The 19,784-nt window shown below is 43.4% G+C and overlaps 1 protein-coding gene and 1 pseudogene across 11 annotated transcripts; one reads left to right on the plus strand and one right to left on the minus strand.

The window, feature by feature from the left end:
- The first annotated feature begins 5,493 nt into the window (after positions 1 to 5,493).
- On the plus strand, positions 5,494 to 15,148 carry LOC147461138 (uncharacterized). Of its 11 annotated transcripts, XM_086508759.1 has the most exons (14): positions 5,568 to 5,742; positions 5,842 to 5,932; positions 11,585 to 11,656; positions 11,736 to 11,849; positions 11,938 to 11,997; positions 12,070 to 12,195; positions 12,309 to 12,347; positions 12,444 to 12,512; positions 12,598 to 12,651; positions 12,752 to 12,879; positions 13,141 to 13,207; positions 13,348 to 13,499; positions 13,587 to 13,896; positions 14,241 to 14,966. In XM_086508759.1, the coding sequence occupies exons 1-13, from the start codon at positions 5,591 to 5,593 to the stop codon at positions 13,630 to 13,632; spliced, it is 1,170 nt and encodes a 389-aa protein (XP_086364885.1). In that variant the 5' UTR covers positions 5,568 to 5,590; the 3' UTR covers positions 13,633 to 13,896; positions 14,241 to 14,966. The 11 variants fall into 11 exon arrangements, with proteins under 11 accessions (XP_086364875.1, XP_086364885.1, XP_086364882.1 ...); XM_086508756.1 differs by having other exon boundaries at positions 5,576 to 5,742; positions 12,752 to 13,207; positions 13,348 to 13,446; XM_086508752.1 differs by having other exon boundaries at positions 5,576 to 5,742; positions 12,752 to 13,446.
- Positions 15,149 to 18,219: 3,071 nt separating this feature from the next.
- On the minus strand, positions 18,220 to 19,109 carry LOC147461139 (oleosin G pseudogene; annotated as a pseudogene).
- Positions 19,110 to 19,784: the final 675 nt, after the last annotated feature.

Consider the following 19,784-nt stretch of genomic DNA (forward strand, 5'->3'; position numbering starts at 1 on the left):
AAGTCTAGTAAGGATCTGGTAAGGCATCAAGAACAGTCTGCACAAGGGAACTGTTTGAAATGACTTCACCTACAAAAATAAGTTGCTCATTTTATATCCTTGACACCAGCAAGGAAAGTGTCCATATCATCTTCTTCATGCATAATCTTCAATTCCAACCCTTTACGCAGCAAATACCTACGAACACTCGCCAAACCTCACTGAAATCGAGAAAAGTGAACAGACGTGTGCTGGAGCAGCTGACGACTAAGCTCAGGCAACCTAATCTGATATGAATTGTTGGAATTAGGGTTGCAAAGAAATGCACAGATCTTTGAGAAGACGAAGGAAGCTCAAGGCACACAATAGAGTGTATTACTTAGTGTGCAATGGAAAGTAGATAGCACTAGAATGAATGGACGTATATACAATGTACGGGGAAAAAACCTTCTAAAGAGGGAAACAATGCTCCGACGGTCCTAGTGTGTTCACACACATCACAACCACATGTATATGGTAACAAGAATAAATCAAAAAGTGCAGATTGAACTTGTACACTAAGTATTAAATAAGTTTTAGCACCATCACAGAAGGAAAGAGAATGGAGAAGCCTTTACCAACATTAATTCTTTCGTTGTGCTTGCCACATACAACTTCCTAGCCACAATAAAGATGGAATACAATGTAAAGCGATGGAGGAGGAGAAAGCTTGCGCTCATGCAAGCGCACACATATACCAAAAGAGATCACATGCTAGTCAAAATGGTGACAAGGTTTACAAACCATACATGAATAAATATAATGTGATGAGAGACGATGTACAATGAGTGGTGTGAAACCACTAGTGAGCGAGCTAGCAAGATAAGGAGCATCACTTTTGATAAGTACACCATGATGGTAAATTACATTTTGTAATACCACTCACTGCGATTCTCATATTCACTACTCGATGCAACTTTATTAGTAGGAATCTTTGCAGATTCCCTCCTCGTCCCCTTCCCAAACTTGGGTTCTCTTGCTTGGAGAATGTTCCCTGCCACCTACTAGCACCCTGTCAGTCAAGCACGCTTCTTTCCCGGACATGGCGGATCACATCTGAGCTAGCTAAGCCTCGCCCCTCGCCATGGACGCCTTTGCATACCTCCCCCCCTTGCCATTGTTGGCATACCACTTGTGTCTCTCCGTTCCTGCAAGTGCGTCTCTCTCTCTCTCCACATAGCTCTATCTCCCTCCCGACGTTTGCCCTCACACATGGCAAACCACCTTGGCTTAGGCATCTCTTCCTCACTCTATCTCCTACACATGGCATATCATGATGGCTTTGCTCTGCATGTGCTTCTAGGTACGATTCCACACACGGCGTTTCCTGCAAAAAATCGAGAGCAACGTGGAATCTCTCAAGGAGCTGCACTCGCAGTGGCGGATGATGTGTGTGTGTGTGTGTGTGTGTGTGTGTGTGTGTGAGAGAGAGAGAGAGAGAGAGAGAGAGAGAGAGAGAGAGAGAGAGAGAGAGAGAGAGAGAGAGAGAGAGAGAGAGAGAGAGAGAGAGAGAGAGAGAGAGAGAGAGATTGTCGGGTGCCTCTCAGAGCATTCCGTCCGCCTCTTTCCCAAGCAAAGTGCAGCTACTAGCACACCTAAATTGTCATGTCATGTACCGTGCTTGACTTCATGTCCAGAGACCTTGCTTTCCAATAATAGACGTTGCCCCTGCTGTATGCTGCAGGAAGAAGAGGGCTGCCCTGCCACGCCCTACAAGAACAAGACGCGTTAAGAAGAAGCACCTTGAGGGTTGCACCCTACGCCTTATAGCAAGACAACAGAAAAGGGAAGCGCCTTGTCGTGCTTTGCGCGAGAGAGAGGAAGACATCCTCTGCAATGCGTCCTACCCTGCCTCAGAGAGAGAGAGAGAGAGAGAGAGAGAGAGAGAGAGAGAGAGAGAGAGAGAGAGAGAGAGAGAGAGAGAATGGCCGTCGCTGATTGGAAAACTAGAGAGAGAGAGAGAGAGAGAGAGAGAGAGAGAGAGAGAGAGAGAGAGAGAGAGAGAGAGAGAGAGAGAGAGAGAAGAGATGTCGCCGCCTATTGGAGAACCTTCCAGAGCACGTTCAATTTTATCAAAATTCCCAAAACACCCTGGTTTTGAGATTAAATTTCTCCAAAGTTAAAAAAATTTGTAGCTTTTCATAAGAAGGCTGATTACAAGACGGTAAAACCAGAATTTGAGTTGGTTATGTAGGCTTCAAGGATGAATTGCTCCATTATTTCTAAAAATATTGGCTGTTTCTTGTGAGGTAATTTGAGGTAATTTGTGACAAATTACGTGCTACGCACTCAAAAATGGATCTCAATTTTCATAATCTTGAACAATGCAACCAAAATAGATATAAGGGTATTTGGGGAATTTTTGAAATTTGGGGGGTATTTTGAGAATTTTCACAAACTAGATGGGTATTTTGCTCATTTTCCCAAAAAAAGATTGACCCAATGCCTTTTCCTTCTCTTTTGCTTTTCTTTCCCTCCTTAAGTTCTAAAGGATCTACCAAGATTCTTATTAAAAGTCAAGACCTACTCGCTCAACTTTCACTTTTTAGATAGAATCTACGGAGATGCGCTTCGCGTCCCAACCTTTCTTTTGAAAAATCAAGCAAGTGTCCTCCCCACTTTCCCCCCACTCTGCACGCTTCTTGCCTTTGCTCCATCCTCAACATGCATTCATGCTCAGATAGAGCTGCCCTATCTGTCTATGGGCTCGTTCATGATGCCGACTCAACAGCAGCAGAGTACAACCTTCCCCTAATGCATTGTATAGCAGAGAAATAAAATCAATCTCTCTCTCTCTCTCTCTCCCTCTCTCTCTCATAGCACAATATCATCCGGTTCTCTCTCACTCTCTCACACACACACATTCTCATTTCGCAAATGCCGTGGCAGTTCAGAGGATGGGAAAACTTCAAACTTGCTTCTCAATCAAGGTCAAGGTTGCTAGCTAGAGGCAAGAAAAGAAAGAGAGACGAGGTGAATCAGAGACCATTAATATAGGTTCACCAACCGCCTCCCCAACCTGACACACCAAATTGAACGAAGCTGCCCCACACTTGCCTCCTCTCCCCACGCTCGTACTGTGCACAGAACTTGCTCATACGAGGCATGATGACACATCGATGATCGCATTGATGCACGTAGGCCTCTGCATCTTCGGACCAGCCCCAGAGAGAGAGAGAGAGAGAGAGAGAGAGAGAGAGAGAGAGAGAGAGAGTTTTGCCGACCTGCAGATCTGCAAATGCACAAAAACCCCTTTCTCTTTTCTTTTCCCCTTTTTGTCGTCGTTCATGCATCTGTCCTGCTCTCTCTCTCTCTCTCTCTCTCTCTCTCTCTCTCTCTCTCCACGCGCTATCCATCCCTTTTGGGCGTACACTTGTGACCTGCGCTGCTTGTTTCCTAGTCTGTGATCCTCGCAGCTACAAGCTCCTTCCACGCATACGCCTCCTACAACTGGGAGCTACAAGCTACCCTGCGCAAGATTGATTCACGCACGTCCAATTCAATACCCTTGTTGTGATCCTCGACATCACCTGCAGCCCTAAAATCCCCAAAAATTTGCTGATCTCTCTCTCTCTCTCTAAAAAAGGTCTCTCGGGATAGTTTCCTACAACATTTTCTTCTTCTCTCTCTTCCCTCCACGTGCCAATTCAGTTTTTCCTTCAAACGTATGTGAGCCAAACTTGATCTTTAGCTTTTACTTTTCAAATTAACATTTCCTTTTTCTTTCAACTTAGCATCTCTTCTGATTCCCCTCAATAAGAGCGTTTGGGACACCTATTATTTCGATGCCATTGATAAATGTGCACGAAAAAGTATCCAAACAAAAAATTGACTATCACGAATATGTACACCCACGATTTAGGAAAAATCCATAAAGGAGAGTCGAAAGAGATTCTACTCTTTTCTCTAGTTAATTTACTTTAAGACTTTCTTGAACTGCACTGTGCATGAGCCTCCATTGAAGTCATGCACTCCATTGAAGTAAACAGCTAGTCCCTGGATCAAATTGAGTAGGGATACAAGAGAGGATGCAAAATAGTCATAGCATGCTTGAGAAGACCTACACCCGCCTTATCGAGAACCTTCAGCTAGCCTTTAAAAACCTCAATGAGCTTTTAATATCATTCAACATCAGACATCATGTAGACGCAAAAGGTGGGCGAGATGCAAGCGAACAGGCAACACAGACCAATGGAGATGGATGGAGGGGAGGTCTTCAAGCAAAGATATAGCGATGGGAAAGGTGGGCAAGGTGCAAGGAAGGAAGCCGCGTAGACTAAAAAGTAAGAGAGGGGGGGGGGGAGGGACAAGTGTAGACGAGGGCGCAGATTGTGAAGGAGTGCTAAGACGCAGATGGGTTTTTTTGTTGTTTGATTGTTTTTGGGTGATCTTACTAATGATTTTTTTTTTAAAAGCCTACCAATATGTAGTATATAATTCGAGTAACAATAGTTGATCGTTTTTTTTTTTTTGGGGGGGGGGGGGGGGGGGTTCTCTTACTAAGGGTTTTTTTTAAAAGCCTACCAATATGTAGTATACAATTTGAGTAACAATAGATTATTTTATCCTTTTTTTTTACATTCACATTTAAGGGTGTTGAATAATCTTGAAAAAAAATTACAAATCTAATTAAAAAAAAGCTTTTATTGGTAAAAAAATCACCACTAAAGATTTTATAAATAATCTTTGAATGTACATGATAAGTTTTACTTATAGTGACCTCGTCGAACAAATCGAAGAAGGGACACTATGTACTCATGTTAATGTATAACGTGAATGTCAGAGGAGGGATTCTATAATGCAAACATTTAAGACAAATTAAGAGATACATTTAAAAAAGTGTTTATATAAGTCATTTTATTTGTTTAAACAAGGGTTTTTTTGGCCTGCCCAAAGGGCAAAGGCTATAGCGTTGCCTTCTCTTTTTGTTGACTAAAATAGGAAAAAGGTTGAGTTGTATTTTTAAGCATTTTTTGATAGGTCAAAACTGTTGATTGGTTGAAATAAGATAGTGGACACTCATTGAAATGAAGAGTGTGTAAATCTCATGATGGACATGTCTTGAGTTTTGAAATATAAATGTTGGGAGAAAAAAAATTGATTGGTCAGTGATGCAATAAGGACTTGGTAGCAGTGATGAAGTAAGGACTCAGTAGAAGTGAAGTGCGTCAAACCAATGAATCATGAGGAGAAGGTCACTACAACAAAGATCTCAACTTTTAATACTGATCTCGAGTATATTGTCCCAACTCCCTGTCCCGGACAAAGAGTGAGTGTGAATCCACTATCAGCGAGGTGTGTAAATTTGCTGGTGCGTAGAGTAGACGGCAATTAGAGACGGCGGGGCACAAGGGACTTTCAACCCATTTCCTAGATTGAAAGCACACTGCATCTAGGAAATTGTGTGTTTTAGCTAGATGTGAGCACCATGGTTTTCCAGGGGCAACTAGGAAATACAGAGGACATAGGGAAAGGCAAGGAATCTAGGAAAACTAGCTGGGACAATGCTATCGTCTATCTGGGGAAAATTATTAGGGCCTCCAATTCTGGATAAGGTGGACAGACAAATAATATGAACGTCCTAGAAGGACTCTTCTTGAATCTTGGCGAAAAAAATTGGCGCCCCTTTTTCCTGCAAGAAAACAGAACGCCTGCGCGCTTCGATTCGAGCTCGAGGCCAACGTTGCGCACGCGCAAAGGACAGACGAGCTCGCGCCCCACCAGGTTAGTAGTCGTTTCCCTTCACCAGCTGTGTCTGCCTTGTCGGGCTGCAGAGCTGAGTACGAACATATATTGATCGATTACTTATATCATTATATGAAGACCTGCACTAGCATGGCTCGAGCATGAACGTCCGCCCTACTGCCGGTGGCTTGATCTTGGCGCGCTGAGCAATATTGGCTTTAGTCTGAAGGTAAGCTTATTTCCATCAAACCTGAAGATAAATTGTTTCATGAGTTGAGTCATTGGTATTGTTAATTTCTTGCTCACGAGATTCAAGGCTTGAAGCATTTTTGTTTTGCTTTCAAGTGTTGAAAGTATGGAGCTCTTCCTCTTATAATGCTTTTAAATTACCTGCTCACGAGATTCAAGGCTTGAAGCATTTTTTTTTTGTGATGCTTTTAAGTGTTGAAAGTATTGTTTCAGCTATGCCTGGTTGTGGAAATTAAGGCCAGTAATTACATGCGTGGGCAGTCCCTCCTTGTGGTCTGTGAGAGCATTGATAAGGCATGGCCATTAGAGCCCATAAAAGATACCTTAGTCGATCATGTGGAGGCGTGCCGCACCCTTTGCTGCCTTAAGAATGCTTTGATTTAGCATAATAGTGGGAGAACTTAAATATTGTATGAATCCGAAAGCTTTTTTGAACGCTTTGAGAAACACAGCTACTGAAGGGCGGTTGTTGTAAGCCACATCAGATTAAGCACGGCTCCCTATCCCATGTATGCGGGCCTCAAGAGCCTCATAGAAATAATGTGTGATGCGATGGAGCCCACTGCCATTGGCAGATGCCCCATTTATCCTGAGTGGTTGAAGCGTCTCAAATGCCCTCATGCGCAGCTCACTAGGAGCTCCTTGAAGTCGAAGTTTCTGCTCATCATGTCCGTTTTCGTCGGCACTGCCTCCGCATGGCCCTTCTTGCCTTTTCTACGCACACTACCATTGCGACCAGTGTGTGGTTTGTTCTCCGCAAGGTCATTAATTTGCTTCCCTACTAGCTCTTTCAACTTGGCATTGATGACTCTTTCACAAGTTGGTGTTTGAGTTTTGTTTAGATAGAGCATCTCATAGTCTCCCTCCATATCAAGATCCCTGTTCTTCACAAAGGAAACATGCCTATTAGAAGGTTCAACTTGGGTATGTGAGGTTGGAGTTGAGGGATCTGATCTATAATGATGGGGCTTGTTCGTCGAAAGCTCACCACCAAGAATGTTTAGCACGGAGTCATGCCCGTTTACGATCCCACTATTGGACGATGGATCTGTGGAGCAAGCAACATATCAATAAGAAAAGAAGTGTTAGATGAAGAAAGCATGGGTGTGGAGGGCTTGCTTGGGTAGGGATGGATATGTCTAGACGTGAACGAGACTGCGTTCAAGCTGGTAGCGTCTTCATTCATTAGCCCTAATACCATGTCATTGATGTTGACCTTTTCGCCTCTAGATGAGTACACGGCAGGTGTGGAACTCTCACCAATGATGTTGTAGAGGCTATCAATGATGGATTAGTAGGCCACACAATCCTATGGCACCAAGATGCGTTCGTCCATAGTCTCATCCATGAGAATGTTGTTGATATAGTCAAGAAGGGAAAGGTCCAACATGAGGGTATCGTCTTCGGAGTTGCCCATACTCTACAAACCCTCCTCTGTTTCATTGGCTAATGTGTCCAATGCATTGTCGGGACTATGAAAGGCGTAGGGTTCCTCGTTAACGGATTCGTGGAGAGCTGACAGAGAGTATGCGGGGCTTCCTTGCCGATCTACATGCATCCATGCCTCTTGCTGCAAACTCTAGGCATGCCGAATCGTCCATGATGTGTGCATTTCGACGGGCCAACCTGTGTGTGTGTGTGTGTGTGTGAGAGAGAGAGAGAGAGAGAGAGAGAGAGAGAGAGAGAGAGAGAGAGAGAGAGAGAGAGAGAGAGAGAGAGAGAGTCATGTGCGCACTTCACTTGCGCTACATGGACATGCTTGTGCTATAGTTTAGCATGAGTCATTAGCCTAGGACTGAGCTTGGCACTTTGTGAGCCTCTAGCTGGATGTGCATGTCCAAGTCGGTCCTAGTTGCATACCCTCTCTTGCACAAGACAACATTTTAGCACTTCGTCATGTGCTATATGAAAAACGCCTCTTAATTTGACACTTGTTATTTTAAGTGATTTTTAGCCGGTTTAGGTCTTGGTCGTGGGGTCTCTCTGATGACTGCTCAACCCAGTTTCCAACACCTATATAGGTAGCCCATTGGGTGCCAGGATTAGCAGAAGAGGAAGCAGAAGATAGCTAGCGTTTTCAACAGAAGATAGCCAGCATTTGCAGCCTCATCTTCGTGGCGTTTCCAGCCCAGATCAGCCAGCATTTTCTTCAGCTTTCCATCAACGTTTTCAGCCCTAGATGGTCAGCGTTTTTCAGCCAAGACGGTTAGAGTTTCAAGTTTTGAAGGGCCAGCAAAACCGCAACGTAGCCTCGTCGTGGTTGCAGACCCCTTACCATCAACACCGCTAGCAAATTCCGGCACTCAGCCATAGCGTCCTTGTCGTCGTCGTCATCATCGTCGTCGACATAGATCCACAGTCCCATCAAGAAACTCCTCGTCGACATCACCGTCGTAGACATAGACCCATCAGTAGCTCGTCGTCGACATAGACCCATCAGTACCTTGTCGTTGACATAAACCCCATCAGTACCTCGTCCTCGACATCATCATTGTTGACATTGAACCAGCAGTACCCCGTTGTCGTTGTCATCGTCGTCGACATAGTAGCACAAGTACCCAGTAGCATTATTGTATGAGCATTGTGCAAGAATAAAGAAAGTACTTGCTTTGGCAACAGAGCAAGGCGTCCCTTAAGGGTTTGGACTTGACATACCGTGTCGTCTCTTTTCTCTCTCTTTCTTTAAGTTCAATTCAGTTCTTTCAAGTGAAGTAAAGTGTCCCTTGTGTTTGTGCGGAGTACTAGTTTCGAGCTAAATCTAGACACTTCCGTTGCACCTGAGAGAGATGCGTTCACTTGCGCTACGTGGACATGCTTCTGCTATAGTCTAGCATGAGTCATTAGCCTAGGATTGAGCTTGGCACTTTGTGAGCCTCTAGCTGGGCGTGCATGCCCAGGTCAGTCATAGTTGTATATCCTCTCTTGCACAAGACAACATTTTAGCACTTAGTCATGTGCTGCATGAAAAGCACCTCTTAATTTGGCACTTGTTATTTTAAGTGATTTTCAGCCTATTTATTCTTGGTCGTGGGGTCTCTCTGATGACAGCGCGGCCTAGATTCCAACACCTATATAGGCAGCCCATTGGGTGCTAGGATCAGCAGAAGAGGGAGCAGAAGATAGCTAGCGTGTTCAGCAGAAGATAGCCACCATTTTCATCCTTATCTCCGTGGCGTTTCCATCCCAGATCAGCCAGCATTTTCTTCAGCGTTTTCAGCCCTAGATGGTCAGCATTTTTCAGCCAAGACGGCTAGAGTTTCCAGCTTTGAAGGGCCAGCAGCAAAACCGCAACGTAGCCTCGTCGTGGTTGCAGACCCCTTACCATGAACACCGCTAGCAGATTCTGGCACGCAGCCATAGCGTCGTCGTTGTCATCATCGCCGTCGACATAGATCCACAGTCCCATCAAGAAACTCCTCGTCGACATCACCGTCGTAGACATAGACCCATCTGTAGCTCGTTGTCGACATAGACCCATCAGTTCCTTATCGTCGACATCATCGTCCACGACATAAACACCATCAGTACCTCGTCGTCGACATCATCATTGTTGACATAGACCCAGTAGTACCCCGTTGTCGTTGTCATCGTCGTCGACATAGAACCTCTCAGTACCCATCAATATTTAGTAGTACTTAGCATCAGTAGTATCAGTACCAGTACCGAGCATCAATAGCATGAGTACCCATTATCATCATTTTATGGGCATTGTGCAAGAATAAAGAAAGTACTTACTCTGGCAACAGAGCAAGGGGCCGGTTAAGGGTTTGGACCTGACATACCGTGTCGTCTCTTTTCTCTCTCTTTCTTTAAGTTCAATTCAGTTCTTTCAAGTGAAGTAAAGTGTCCCTTGTGTTTGTGTGTTGCATCTGAGAGAGAGAGAGAGAGAGAGAGAGAGAGAGAGAGAGAGAGAGAGAGAGAGAGAGAGAGAGAGAGAGAGAGAGAGAGAGAGAGAGAGAGCGCATACTCATTCGATAGATGTAGAGACAAAGAAGTTTTTTATATTTGTGCATGCACATATCTCCCTCTTAACGTAGTTTAAAAGACATTAAAATGTGTGTTACACAGCTCAACATGGCCTCTTCATCGAAAACATTTAGATGTACATGCAATTACAAGTGCCGACATTCCGAGCATGGTTTTGTAGATCTAGGAAAGAGCACCTATCATGCTCATCTTCAACAAGATCTTCGAGGAAACATACACCCGTCAGTACGAAGAGGCCAAGAGTCAAGGATTTCTACAAATACTCCATCTGTTCCTGTCTCCACAAATACTCCATTTGTTTCTTTGGCTAACTTGCCCATACATGAAACAAGCTTAGATACAAGCTTAGTCTCAAGAAGAATATGGTGTAATTGCAAGGCATATTGCAATGGAGGAAGGATGGTTAGTAGTGCCACTTTTACGAGGCATCTCCGGGTGTCTGAGAGGTATGACTCGTATTGGAGCAGCTTTGGTGGTGAAGAGTCAAGTATAGGTATCTTCACTTCTGAAGAGACACTAGATTCTTCAAACCAAGAAGAAGATGCAATACTAGAAGATTCTATAGGAAGTGACCCTGAGGATGCAATATACACTAGCGATGAGGAGTCCATTGATGACTTTCTATATCGTCATGAATATCCAGATGCTGGTGGAAGGAGAATTGAGTCATCCTTGTATGATCGTATTCTTGACAAGATAATTGAGTTGCAGACACTTTGGGATGAACACCAGGTTTCCATAGCTTGTCAAGATAGCATGCTTAGGATTCTCTTTGAGGACATGGGAGGTCCTCGGGTTGGTAGACATGATCAAGAAAAAGACTATGTCCGGCTGGAATCACCTTGGAGAACTTTGAAGCTATGGTGAATAACCCACAAATGTTGGAGTTCTTAGAGGCCATGGTATCGAAAGAAAAGAGTGCACAAAAGTATAGACAAGGTACACATTTATTCTAATACTTGCACATTTTGATATGTAGGGGATCTATTTTGTAACCTCTTCTAAGATGTAGAAGGGTCTTATCTTTGCAATGTTTTGAGCAGAAAATCAAAGTTGTAATGTTATAGTGTCCTCAGTTCCTCTTGATTCCCCTAAAGACGAAGATGGTAAATTTCATTAATGAATTATGTAAATTTGATACGATTTTTAATTCATAGAGACATCTTGATCTTCATAAAATAAACTTGTTTAGGGATACCATCGAGTTCTGATACTGTAAGTGTTAGAGCTCCGCCATATGACGATATTTTCTGTCCACCAAGAGGAAAAGATAGAGATCCAAACAAGCTTTATGGGAAAGAGCTTCTAGAAAAGAAGTTCCCACCTCACTATCATGCCATAATGCTTGATAATTATCGCACTGTGCGTCGATGGTTCCGTAATGTCTCTTTGCCCTCTGACTTACGTCATAATCAAAAGGGCAAAGATGAAATTATGGAAATCATCCATAAGAATTATTCCAAGATCAAGCCAATGGTTTTTTGTGGGGCTACCTATAAGTGGCATGTCGAAGACATATATAAGTGGGTGGTGGCCGCAAAGCAATCAAAGCAAAAGTACAAAAAAACTAAGGTAAATTCAATAAGCTCTTTGTACCTATCTTATTTAGTTCAAGTAAGGTAGATTGATGTTCTTGCTTAAACAGGAAGTTTTTTCAAGGGAAGAACACAATGTCAATCTCAAAGAGGAAGAAAACAAAGTGCTATCTCAACAAGGGGTAATCACTTATATTTCAATATGAGCGTGTTTTTGGCAAGCCTGATGAATTTAATTAAGTTTGTTTCCGATCATTGTAGTTGGGTGACATTACATTATCAAAAGATATTGAGATGACACAAGGAATTGATGTTAATATTGAGGATCTTGATGAAGGAAAGCAAGAGTACACACTCTATGATGGCCTATTAGAGGTAAGTTCTACTCACTTTTGTTATGAGGTCTTTCTTTATATATTATTTGCATTATTCTTCTAAGTAATTTGTCTTTCTTATGGTGTAGACTGACAAATTCTTAATGGAAATGAAGAGCTTTGATGGCCTTCAAAGCTACGAAGAAGAGGTGTGCCATCATGTATACTCTTGTGTAAACTTATTTCGTGCTATGGGAAGTTGTGTAAATTTTGAGTTACAGGATGTGGATGCATTGGTCGGTGATGCACCATTGTCATATACGGAACTTTTACACACTGGTCAATCTAAGAGGGTCCAAGCAAACAAAGATCTTTCCTCTTTGGATGAAGTCCCTAAACGTGATGAGGTATTTTTACTCAAGAGTTATGTTGAAAATGTTTGAGATTAGTTAGATTGTTACATTTTAATGTCTTTGGTTGCATAGTCACATAAAAGGAGTCTTGGATTGTCTTGTTTCAGGAAATCTCATGTGTAAAAAAGGCTTCTAGGAAGAGGAAGGTAGAGATACGCTTATGTGCTTATCCTTTTATGTGTTAGGTAGAAGCTAAATTACGTTGTTGTTTCCATCTCATAGTTCTTTTCTTTTGGGGATAGATGACTGAGAAAATGAAGTCGCTCTGTGAGCTTGATCATTCTCGCAAAACCTCATCTTCAAAAGAAAAGGTACAAGATAATTAAACTCTATATTTGGCAACGAATAAGTTTGAACATATTATGATTAGGCTTGCTCGTCTAATTTTGATACTAGGTTGCATGCAAGCGTGTAAACGATGCGAAGAACGGTGGTGATGAGATATTGAATGTAAGTAAAATGTACTAACGTGTGGTTTCTTTTTTTTGCACATTTAATGTCGCTATAACTAAATCTCCATCTTATAAGAATTGTATATTTGTTGGCATAGGTGCATTCCTATAATGAGCAAGATATGGAAACCATCGTGTTGGTCTACATGCAAAAAAAGAGTGTACATGATATGTACTTTTCACTCTGTGCGTTTGAAGAAGGAAGACAAGACATGAAGCATGTCGAGTGTGTGCAATTGCCAAGGGTAACTGGGATAGTTCCCTTGAGCTTGTTGCCCTTGCAAGAGAAGGAAAACCTTGAGTTGAGTCAGCTTGCCAAGCTCTGTAGGGATAGAACTTGAGAGCTCATTCGATGCGAGAAGCAAGTACATCATGCTAGTGCAATTGCGTAAGCTGCAGGGAATGGTGCATATAAGATGATTTGTGTGTGCATAACTAGGATCAGAGAGCTGAGCTCGCCAGGGATATGATCGGAGAGCTGGTCCAGGGGACTTGTAGAGAAGCCCAATGTCAGTGGGCAACTCCCCTGTTATGTCATTGGACGACAAATCCAGGTACTCCCCAACTGGGTGAAATTGGTAATGTAAGCAGGAAAATTGCCAGTGAGGGAATTGCTATTGAGATCTATGTACTTGAGCAGAGTGCACCTTGCTAATGATGTGGGTATGCTCCCTGAGAAGTTGTTCGTGCTCAGGTCGAAGTGCGTCAGTGTCGCCGCCAGCTCCCCAACCCGTGTTGGAATCAGCCCATCCAAGCTGTTGTTGGACACATTGAGACAGGAGAGCCCTTGCAGGTCTGCTACTTGAGGGGCATGTTGCCCAAGCTAGAAAGGATGGTGTCAGTGAGGTTGTTTTGATCTAGCCATAGACCTTGTAGATTGGGTACAACTCCCAGCTCTTTTGGGATAACACCTGTCAGCTAATTTCTTTGCAGGTCTAGCTCTAGGAGATTCTTGCACTTGGCCAAAGCCTGGAAATAAAGCTGGTGGAAAATCTAGATACCATGAATGCAGCAATAGTCCACCTTGTTTTTCATGAAGATGAGCAGAGAATGTCACCAGAGGGATTCTTACACGCTCTCAGGTGCGAGCCAGCGACGAGAAGGATGTTCGGACGACCATGGCGGGAAATGAGCTTGGGATTTTGAGTGAGGAAGGCACGTCTGTGTGCATCCCAATTTGTCACTCTGAGACCCAGAAGAGGTGTGTCCGCAGTTTGAATTCGGGAAGCATTTTATGCTGTAGGTATGTTAATGTCTTCGAACTTCATGTCTGAAGCAGATGAGTTCTCCATGTTTTCTTTGGGGTTGTCGTGAGTGCGTGAGGTTGATGGGATAGCGCCTATATATAGAGCCTATATATAAGCGACTGGTTGCTCAAATTATAGCTAGATAGAACTCGAAATTTACTATATAGAGAAATTAGGATATGGAGAAAATGGGGCGTTTGCTTGGTTTCCTAGATAGGAAATGCTTCACTTTCCCTAGTTTGGACTTTCACTACTTCTGTGTATCCAAACTGGTGAAAGTGTATGGAGATTATATATTTTTTCCTATGTAAGGAGCTTTTAAAAGTCCCTTGTGGGGTAGGGTGAATGCAGACACCGTGGCGGCAGGCAGGGCAATGTAGTGCACGCAAGCGAGGGCTCCATGTGGATTCGGCCCCGACACAGGCATCGTACACATGCACCTGGTTGCAGCATGCGAGGGATTACCAGCCTGTTGCTGATTGAGGGAAGCCGAGCAAAGGTGCTCCAACTTCTCTCTCCAAGATGGAGCTCATTAAAACGAAGTGCCACAATGGATCAACAGGAGGCTATGAGGAGAATCGATGGCGCTGGTGCAAGTTATGGACTTCTTGCTTAAAAGGATTGCATTGGGCATTTTGAGAACTGATCTTGGAGGTCTCAGTGCTCGCCAAGATGTAGGCTGAATTAGTCTTGGAGGTTTCAATGATAGCAAAACTGTTATCTCTATTCAACTGAGGAACTACCAGCTTTTAAGTAATTTATAAGCAAGTCATGGCCAAAACCTTTGAGCTCCTTCAGGCATGTCTCCCTCGCCCTCAAGCTACTAGATCTATCTCTTCGCCATCAATCTTGGCACCACCCCTCAACCTCCACCTCCTGCAGTCCAAGCTGGTTGTCTCCCAGCTCCTTGTATGTGCATAGGGAATGTTTGGGTCTCCACTTTCCAAACATCTATATCAGCATTACAGTATTTTTTCACAATGCAGTTGTGCATTATCTTTTGAATATGTAGGGTGCACTATGGCCTTGTTTGAGCGGGTTTTGTATTGCTTGTTTGTTGTCCATACTCCTCATAGTCTTGCTTGTTTAAATCGTCCCTTTCTTTGTTCAGGCTTCTGCGAGAGTTGTATTTGCTTGCACTTCTTTACTTAGCAATGCTTGCGAGGATGAAGGTTTGGGGTTTCTACAATTTTGGCCCCTTGACAACCGCCCTGTCTATCGACTATCTTGATCAGTTCCTCTCCCGCAACAAGTTTTTGGTGGTCATAGTTATGGCACTAATAACTACTTAGTACGGTGATTGCCCCTGTGTTTTGAAATTTTTGCAAATTGAGCACTGTACCAACACTTCAACCACACACGGTTGTTTTGCAGATTTGCTTGGCATGAGCAAGAAGGCAACCACGACACTGAGTATCTGTGGAGGGGAGGTAACGTCTTTGTGGCCCTTATGTGGAGATCTTGGTTCCCAATTTAGAATTGCATGCTGTTTGGCTATTGTAAGCATGCTGGCAAGCTTCCATCAGTTTGAGGTTTTTGCTGAAGAGCGTTCCTAACCATGGTTGCTTTGTGTTGGGAAGGTCAAACCACGTCTCTGGTCCAAGATGTTTCTATTGCAATGCATGCTCACGAGTGACCATGGGCGGCATATTTTTGCTGATGTTAGCACCGAGGATTGCTTTCAAGCATGCTTGTGTTCTGTTGGGCGAGTAAAAACTGCAAGCTCCTGATTTAAAAAATGTTTTTGTGTAGTTATGTATGCTCGTTAGTGTGACCAGCTGGATGTTGATTTTGCATTGTAGAGAGATGGTGAAAAATAAATTCGTAGTCTGCTCTTCTTTGCTTGCCTGCTATCATGTGCGGGGGTTGATTTTTACGAAAAGGATTCCGTTCGGGGAGCCAAGATGCATGTCATGCTGGTTATTTTCTTGGATCCAAGTTGGGGCTCAATGAATGGTTTGTGATGATGTTATTGAGAACGTGTTTGAATGTTGGTTGGATATTGTTTTGTTGAATAGGTGAAGATGAGAGAGGTGAGGTTAGATATCATGCTTTAATTATCTGAAGCATTTTGATTGCTTTTATTTTTTACTCAAGGTGCTACTTTGTAGGTTCTCTCTTTCGTGGGTTGGATTGGATGATCAAGTGTTTGCATTATCAAACTCAAGGCAATGGTTGTACAGGCCTTGAGACTTTATTGCAGTTTGCAAGTGTAACTGCAGAAGCTGTCACCTAAAGTCCATTGATGAATTCATGTAACTCCTTTACAGTCTAGGTAGGAGGCCCGATTTGCCTCGCTAGCAGCATCAGCTCCATATCCAAGCCTTTTTCAATGACCTTCCTTCAAATGACTTCAACACCCTCTTTTCCCTTCTCTCCCTGCAAGACAAGATATTATCTGATGCGTATGCGTATGCGTATGTGTATGCGTGTGTGTGTGTGTGTGTGTGTGTGTGTGTGAGAGAGAGAGAGAGAGAGAGAGAGAGAGAGAGAGAGAGGGGCTCTTGCTTGTAGACTTCATGCTCTGCCACCTTCCTGGCTCGTTCTACTGGCGCCTCGACTTCTCTCACCGCTTCTTTCACCTTGGCTTATGGACCCTTGCCTTGCATAATCTGTCACAAGCAAAGCACCTAATTAGATGTGGAGAGTATGCTTATGTGTATAGAGCATCCATATTTTAATTAGGAGATCAAGAGCAATTCAAAGTTTGTGTTGAAGTGTTGTTAAAGGTGGTCCAAGACCCAAGCTCCCCATCGTGGAATGTTGTGGCATATAAGGCACAATCTGCGAGGGACTTCACTTGCTTTCTGTGACATCGACGCGAAGAGCTTGTATCAGGAGGTCTCCTCTTCTGTGTCATGATAGTTTCAGGCATAAACCAGGAGGTCTCCTCTTCTGTGTCATGATAGTTTCAGGCATAAACGGCACATCAACGTTTGTGCCTAAGGTGGATCACAGCCATTTGTACAAAAATCTGTAGATTGCAAGGAGGCAACTCTGGTCAGAGATATAATCTTTATGGAATTGGAGTCATGGATTTTTTCTCTGCTCACAAGGTTGATACATACATATGGACTTCTCATATAGTGTAATTATTGTAGGGCTTGCTAGAGCAGGAATCCCTAGACACATTCAATTGCCATTGTACTTTCCCACAGTGAATCTCTTGGTTCATACTGAAGCCCTCATCATGCCCCCTTGGCCCGCGCCTTCCCTTGGTCTTCATAGGTCACATGAAGAAAGAGAGCTAGTTGGTAATAGGGCCAATGTTTCATCTCAATAGCTGCTAACTAGATGGACATCAAATGCCTTACATAGTTTGAATGCGGCAGATAAGAGATGTAGAGATTTTGAAGTAGGATCTAGACCTAAAACAAGGCCTAAAATTGACTTTTTTTTTTTTTTTTTGGGGTCAAGGGCTATTTTGCCTTATCAAAACAAGTCCTTCAAAAAATAAGAGATGTAGAGATTTTGAAGTAGGATCTAGACCTAGAACAAGGCCTAAAATTGACCTTTTTTTTTTTTTTTTTTGGGTCAAGGGCTATTTTGCCTTATCAAAACAAGTGCTTCAGAAAAAACTTCAGGTCAAATACATGATTAGAATCTCAAAATTGCTTATCAAAACAAGTGCTTCAAAAAAACTTCAGGTCATTTGACATGATTAGAATCTCAAAATTGCTTGTCATTTTTTTGTGTTTATATCCTTAAGTGAAGGTTATAAATGACAAATTATATAAGTTGATCGCATTACACAAAGCATATGAAATGGGGCTTGAAAAATTGCATGTCAAATAAAGTTTTTCTAGTATTTCTATTATGCCTGCAGGTCTGGTGATTTTATCACTTGTTAATACCAACATCGTTATGTGAGCATCAAAGTTCAAATCTCATAGACAACTTGAATTTTGCTCGCTGTGTGTCGTCTTTGGAGAAGAGAAAGGGAACGAATCTGACTATAAATAAGAAGATGCATTGGTTATCCCTATCCTAATTACCTATTCAGTAAGCAGCCATGAGATATTTTATCCTGACTACAAATCTCCCCCCCCCCCTCTTCTTCTCTCTCTCTAGAGAAATCAATCTTCACCTTCATAGCAGAAAATGGAGAGAACGTATTAGAAACACATGAAGTGAAAATCCAAAAGCAACCATCCATATAGGAGAGACTTCGCAACGATGCACGACAAACTATTCGGGGAAGGTTTGTCTACGCCGGTTGACAATCGAAATTAGCCTGTTGCAAACTATAGTAAAGGGAAGAAAAACAGGCAAAAGATGAGAATAGTTCAAAAATTCTGAAAATAGGCAAAATATGAGAATAGTTCAAAAATTCTGAAAATTGAAAATTTCTACCAGTATTTCCGGTTTACATCTTTATAGGGCCGACCTTAAGACTTTTCGGTTATTCACATACTTTCAAAATTATATTAAGAACATTACAAGGTCGCCTAGCCGAAGAAGGGGGCACAGGAGGGCAATAGGAAAATGTAGCCTTAAGCGCCTGGGGCAGCCTCGGTGCCAGCGCTGCCTCCATAAGAGGAGGCGAAGCCGGCCAAGTCGCATGCCTTGCATCGCATCCCATTAGCCACGTCTTGGATGCGGAATCGGGTGCTGTCCAGCTGCTGGGAAACGTCAGGGTGTCTCCCCGTCACATACTTGTACACCCACGACACCGCAGTAACAGCCGCTATGGCCACTCCCCCGGCTATGAGGGCACCTGCCGTGCACAACGCCATCAGGAAGCCCACGGGCACCAGTACTGGGCTTAACAGCAGCAGCAGCGGCGCCATCACTGCCAGCACCACAACCACCACGCCCACCCCCACCAGGAGCGTTAGAAACCCTACCACCTGACTCGACGTTGGCTTGTGCTTCTGCAGGTGCTGCATCAGCCCCCGCGTCTTCTCCTCCACTTGCTCCTGCGCTTCAGCTCCTGCCATCTCTCACTGTGCTCAGCTGCGGCAAGATTTCTGCTCTAAAGCCCGCCCCCTTAGAAATATATACCTCTGCAGGTAAGTAAAGCGAAGCCAATGGTGCCAATTTTTAATGCTTCGTCAAAGACTCAAAGGTATCTGTCCTTATATAAATGCCGAACTCGCCACGTTCTAGAAACCACGAATAGACGGCATTCCCCGAGTTTCCAGCTCCTTCTTCCTATGAACCAGGCTCTAGCAGAGCCCGAGCTGGAACCCGCCTAGCCTAGCATGCATTCGCCCACGTGGCTTCCGGGAAATGCCCCTCCCTTGGTCGATATATATTATACCTAGCCCACCTAGCGCACCAAACGATGAAAGTGGCTTCCTCCCCTTCCTCACATCTAAGGATCCGTCACATTCATAACGATCCTACGTTGCGACTTTCCAACTAGGCAAGGTTCAGTTCATGTGGCTTTTAAATTGCACAATTGGCAACCTGCATGTAGTAAGTTCATGCGAAGGCCGAAAATTTGCAACGTGAATTAAAGAACAAATTGTGACACTAGAAAGTGTACACCACGTTGTTGTGCCGTTTTGTGAGCATGCGAAGGAAAACAAGAATCGATTGCTAATTGCACTCAATTTTATCAAGTCGGTGCATTTTAATGTCTGGAAATCAAACCAAATATTTCCGGGCTCCAATTGAGTCTAGAATGGGTTCGATACGACCAAATTAGCTCAAGTTATGCATGTTTTACGGCTACGAGATATTTAAAATACGTGCAAGTTTGAGTTAAGAATGGATGAATTTGCCAATTTACGGATCGAATGATGATTGGGTTGCGGCAGTGTTCGAGAGAAGTGTGTCTTAACTTACAATCCTCCCGCTTCGAAAATTAAAAATGTTGGTTGAGAGAAAGAGGCGAAAGAAAAATCCCACTTAGATCTAAGAAAATAGTGAAAATAGT

Source organism: Adiantum capillus-veneris, chromosome 3 (assembly GCF_014529385.1).
Source record: "Adiantum capillus-veneris isolate H3 chromosome 3, ASM1452938v2, whole genome shotgun sequence".
In the NCBI taxonomy this organism is placed as follows: domain Eukaryota; kingdom Viridiplantae; phylum Streptophyta; class Polypodiopsida; order Polypodiales; family Pteridaceae; genus Adiantum; species Adiantum capillus-veneris.

Bases quoted from the DNA above. Each gene is read 5' to 3' on its own strand.
- LOC147461138 (XM_086508759.1), top strand. From the start codon at position 5,591: ATGAACGTCCTAGAAGGACTCTTCTTGAATCTTGGCGAAAAAAATTGG. The intron at 11,657-11,735 runs GTAATCACTTAT...CGATCATTGTAG, and splicing joins AAGTGCTATCTCAACAAGGG to TTGGGTGACATTACATTATC. The intron at 11,998-12,069 runs GTGTGCCATCAT...TTTGAGTTACAG, and splicing joins TTCAAAGCTACGAAGAAGAG to GATGTGGATGCATTGGTCGG.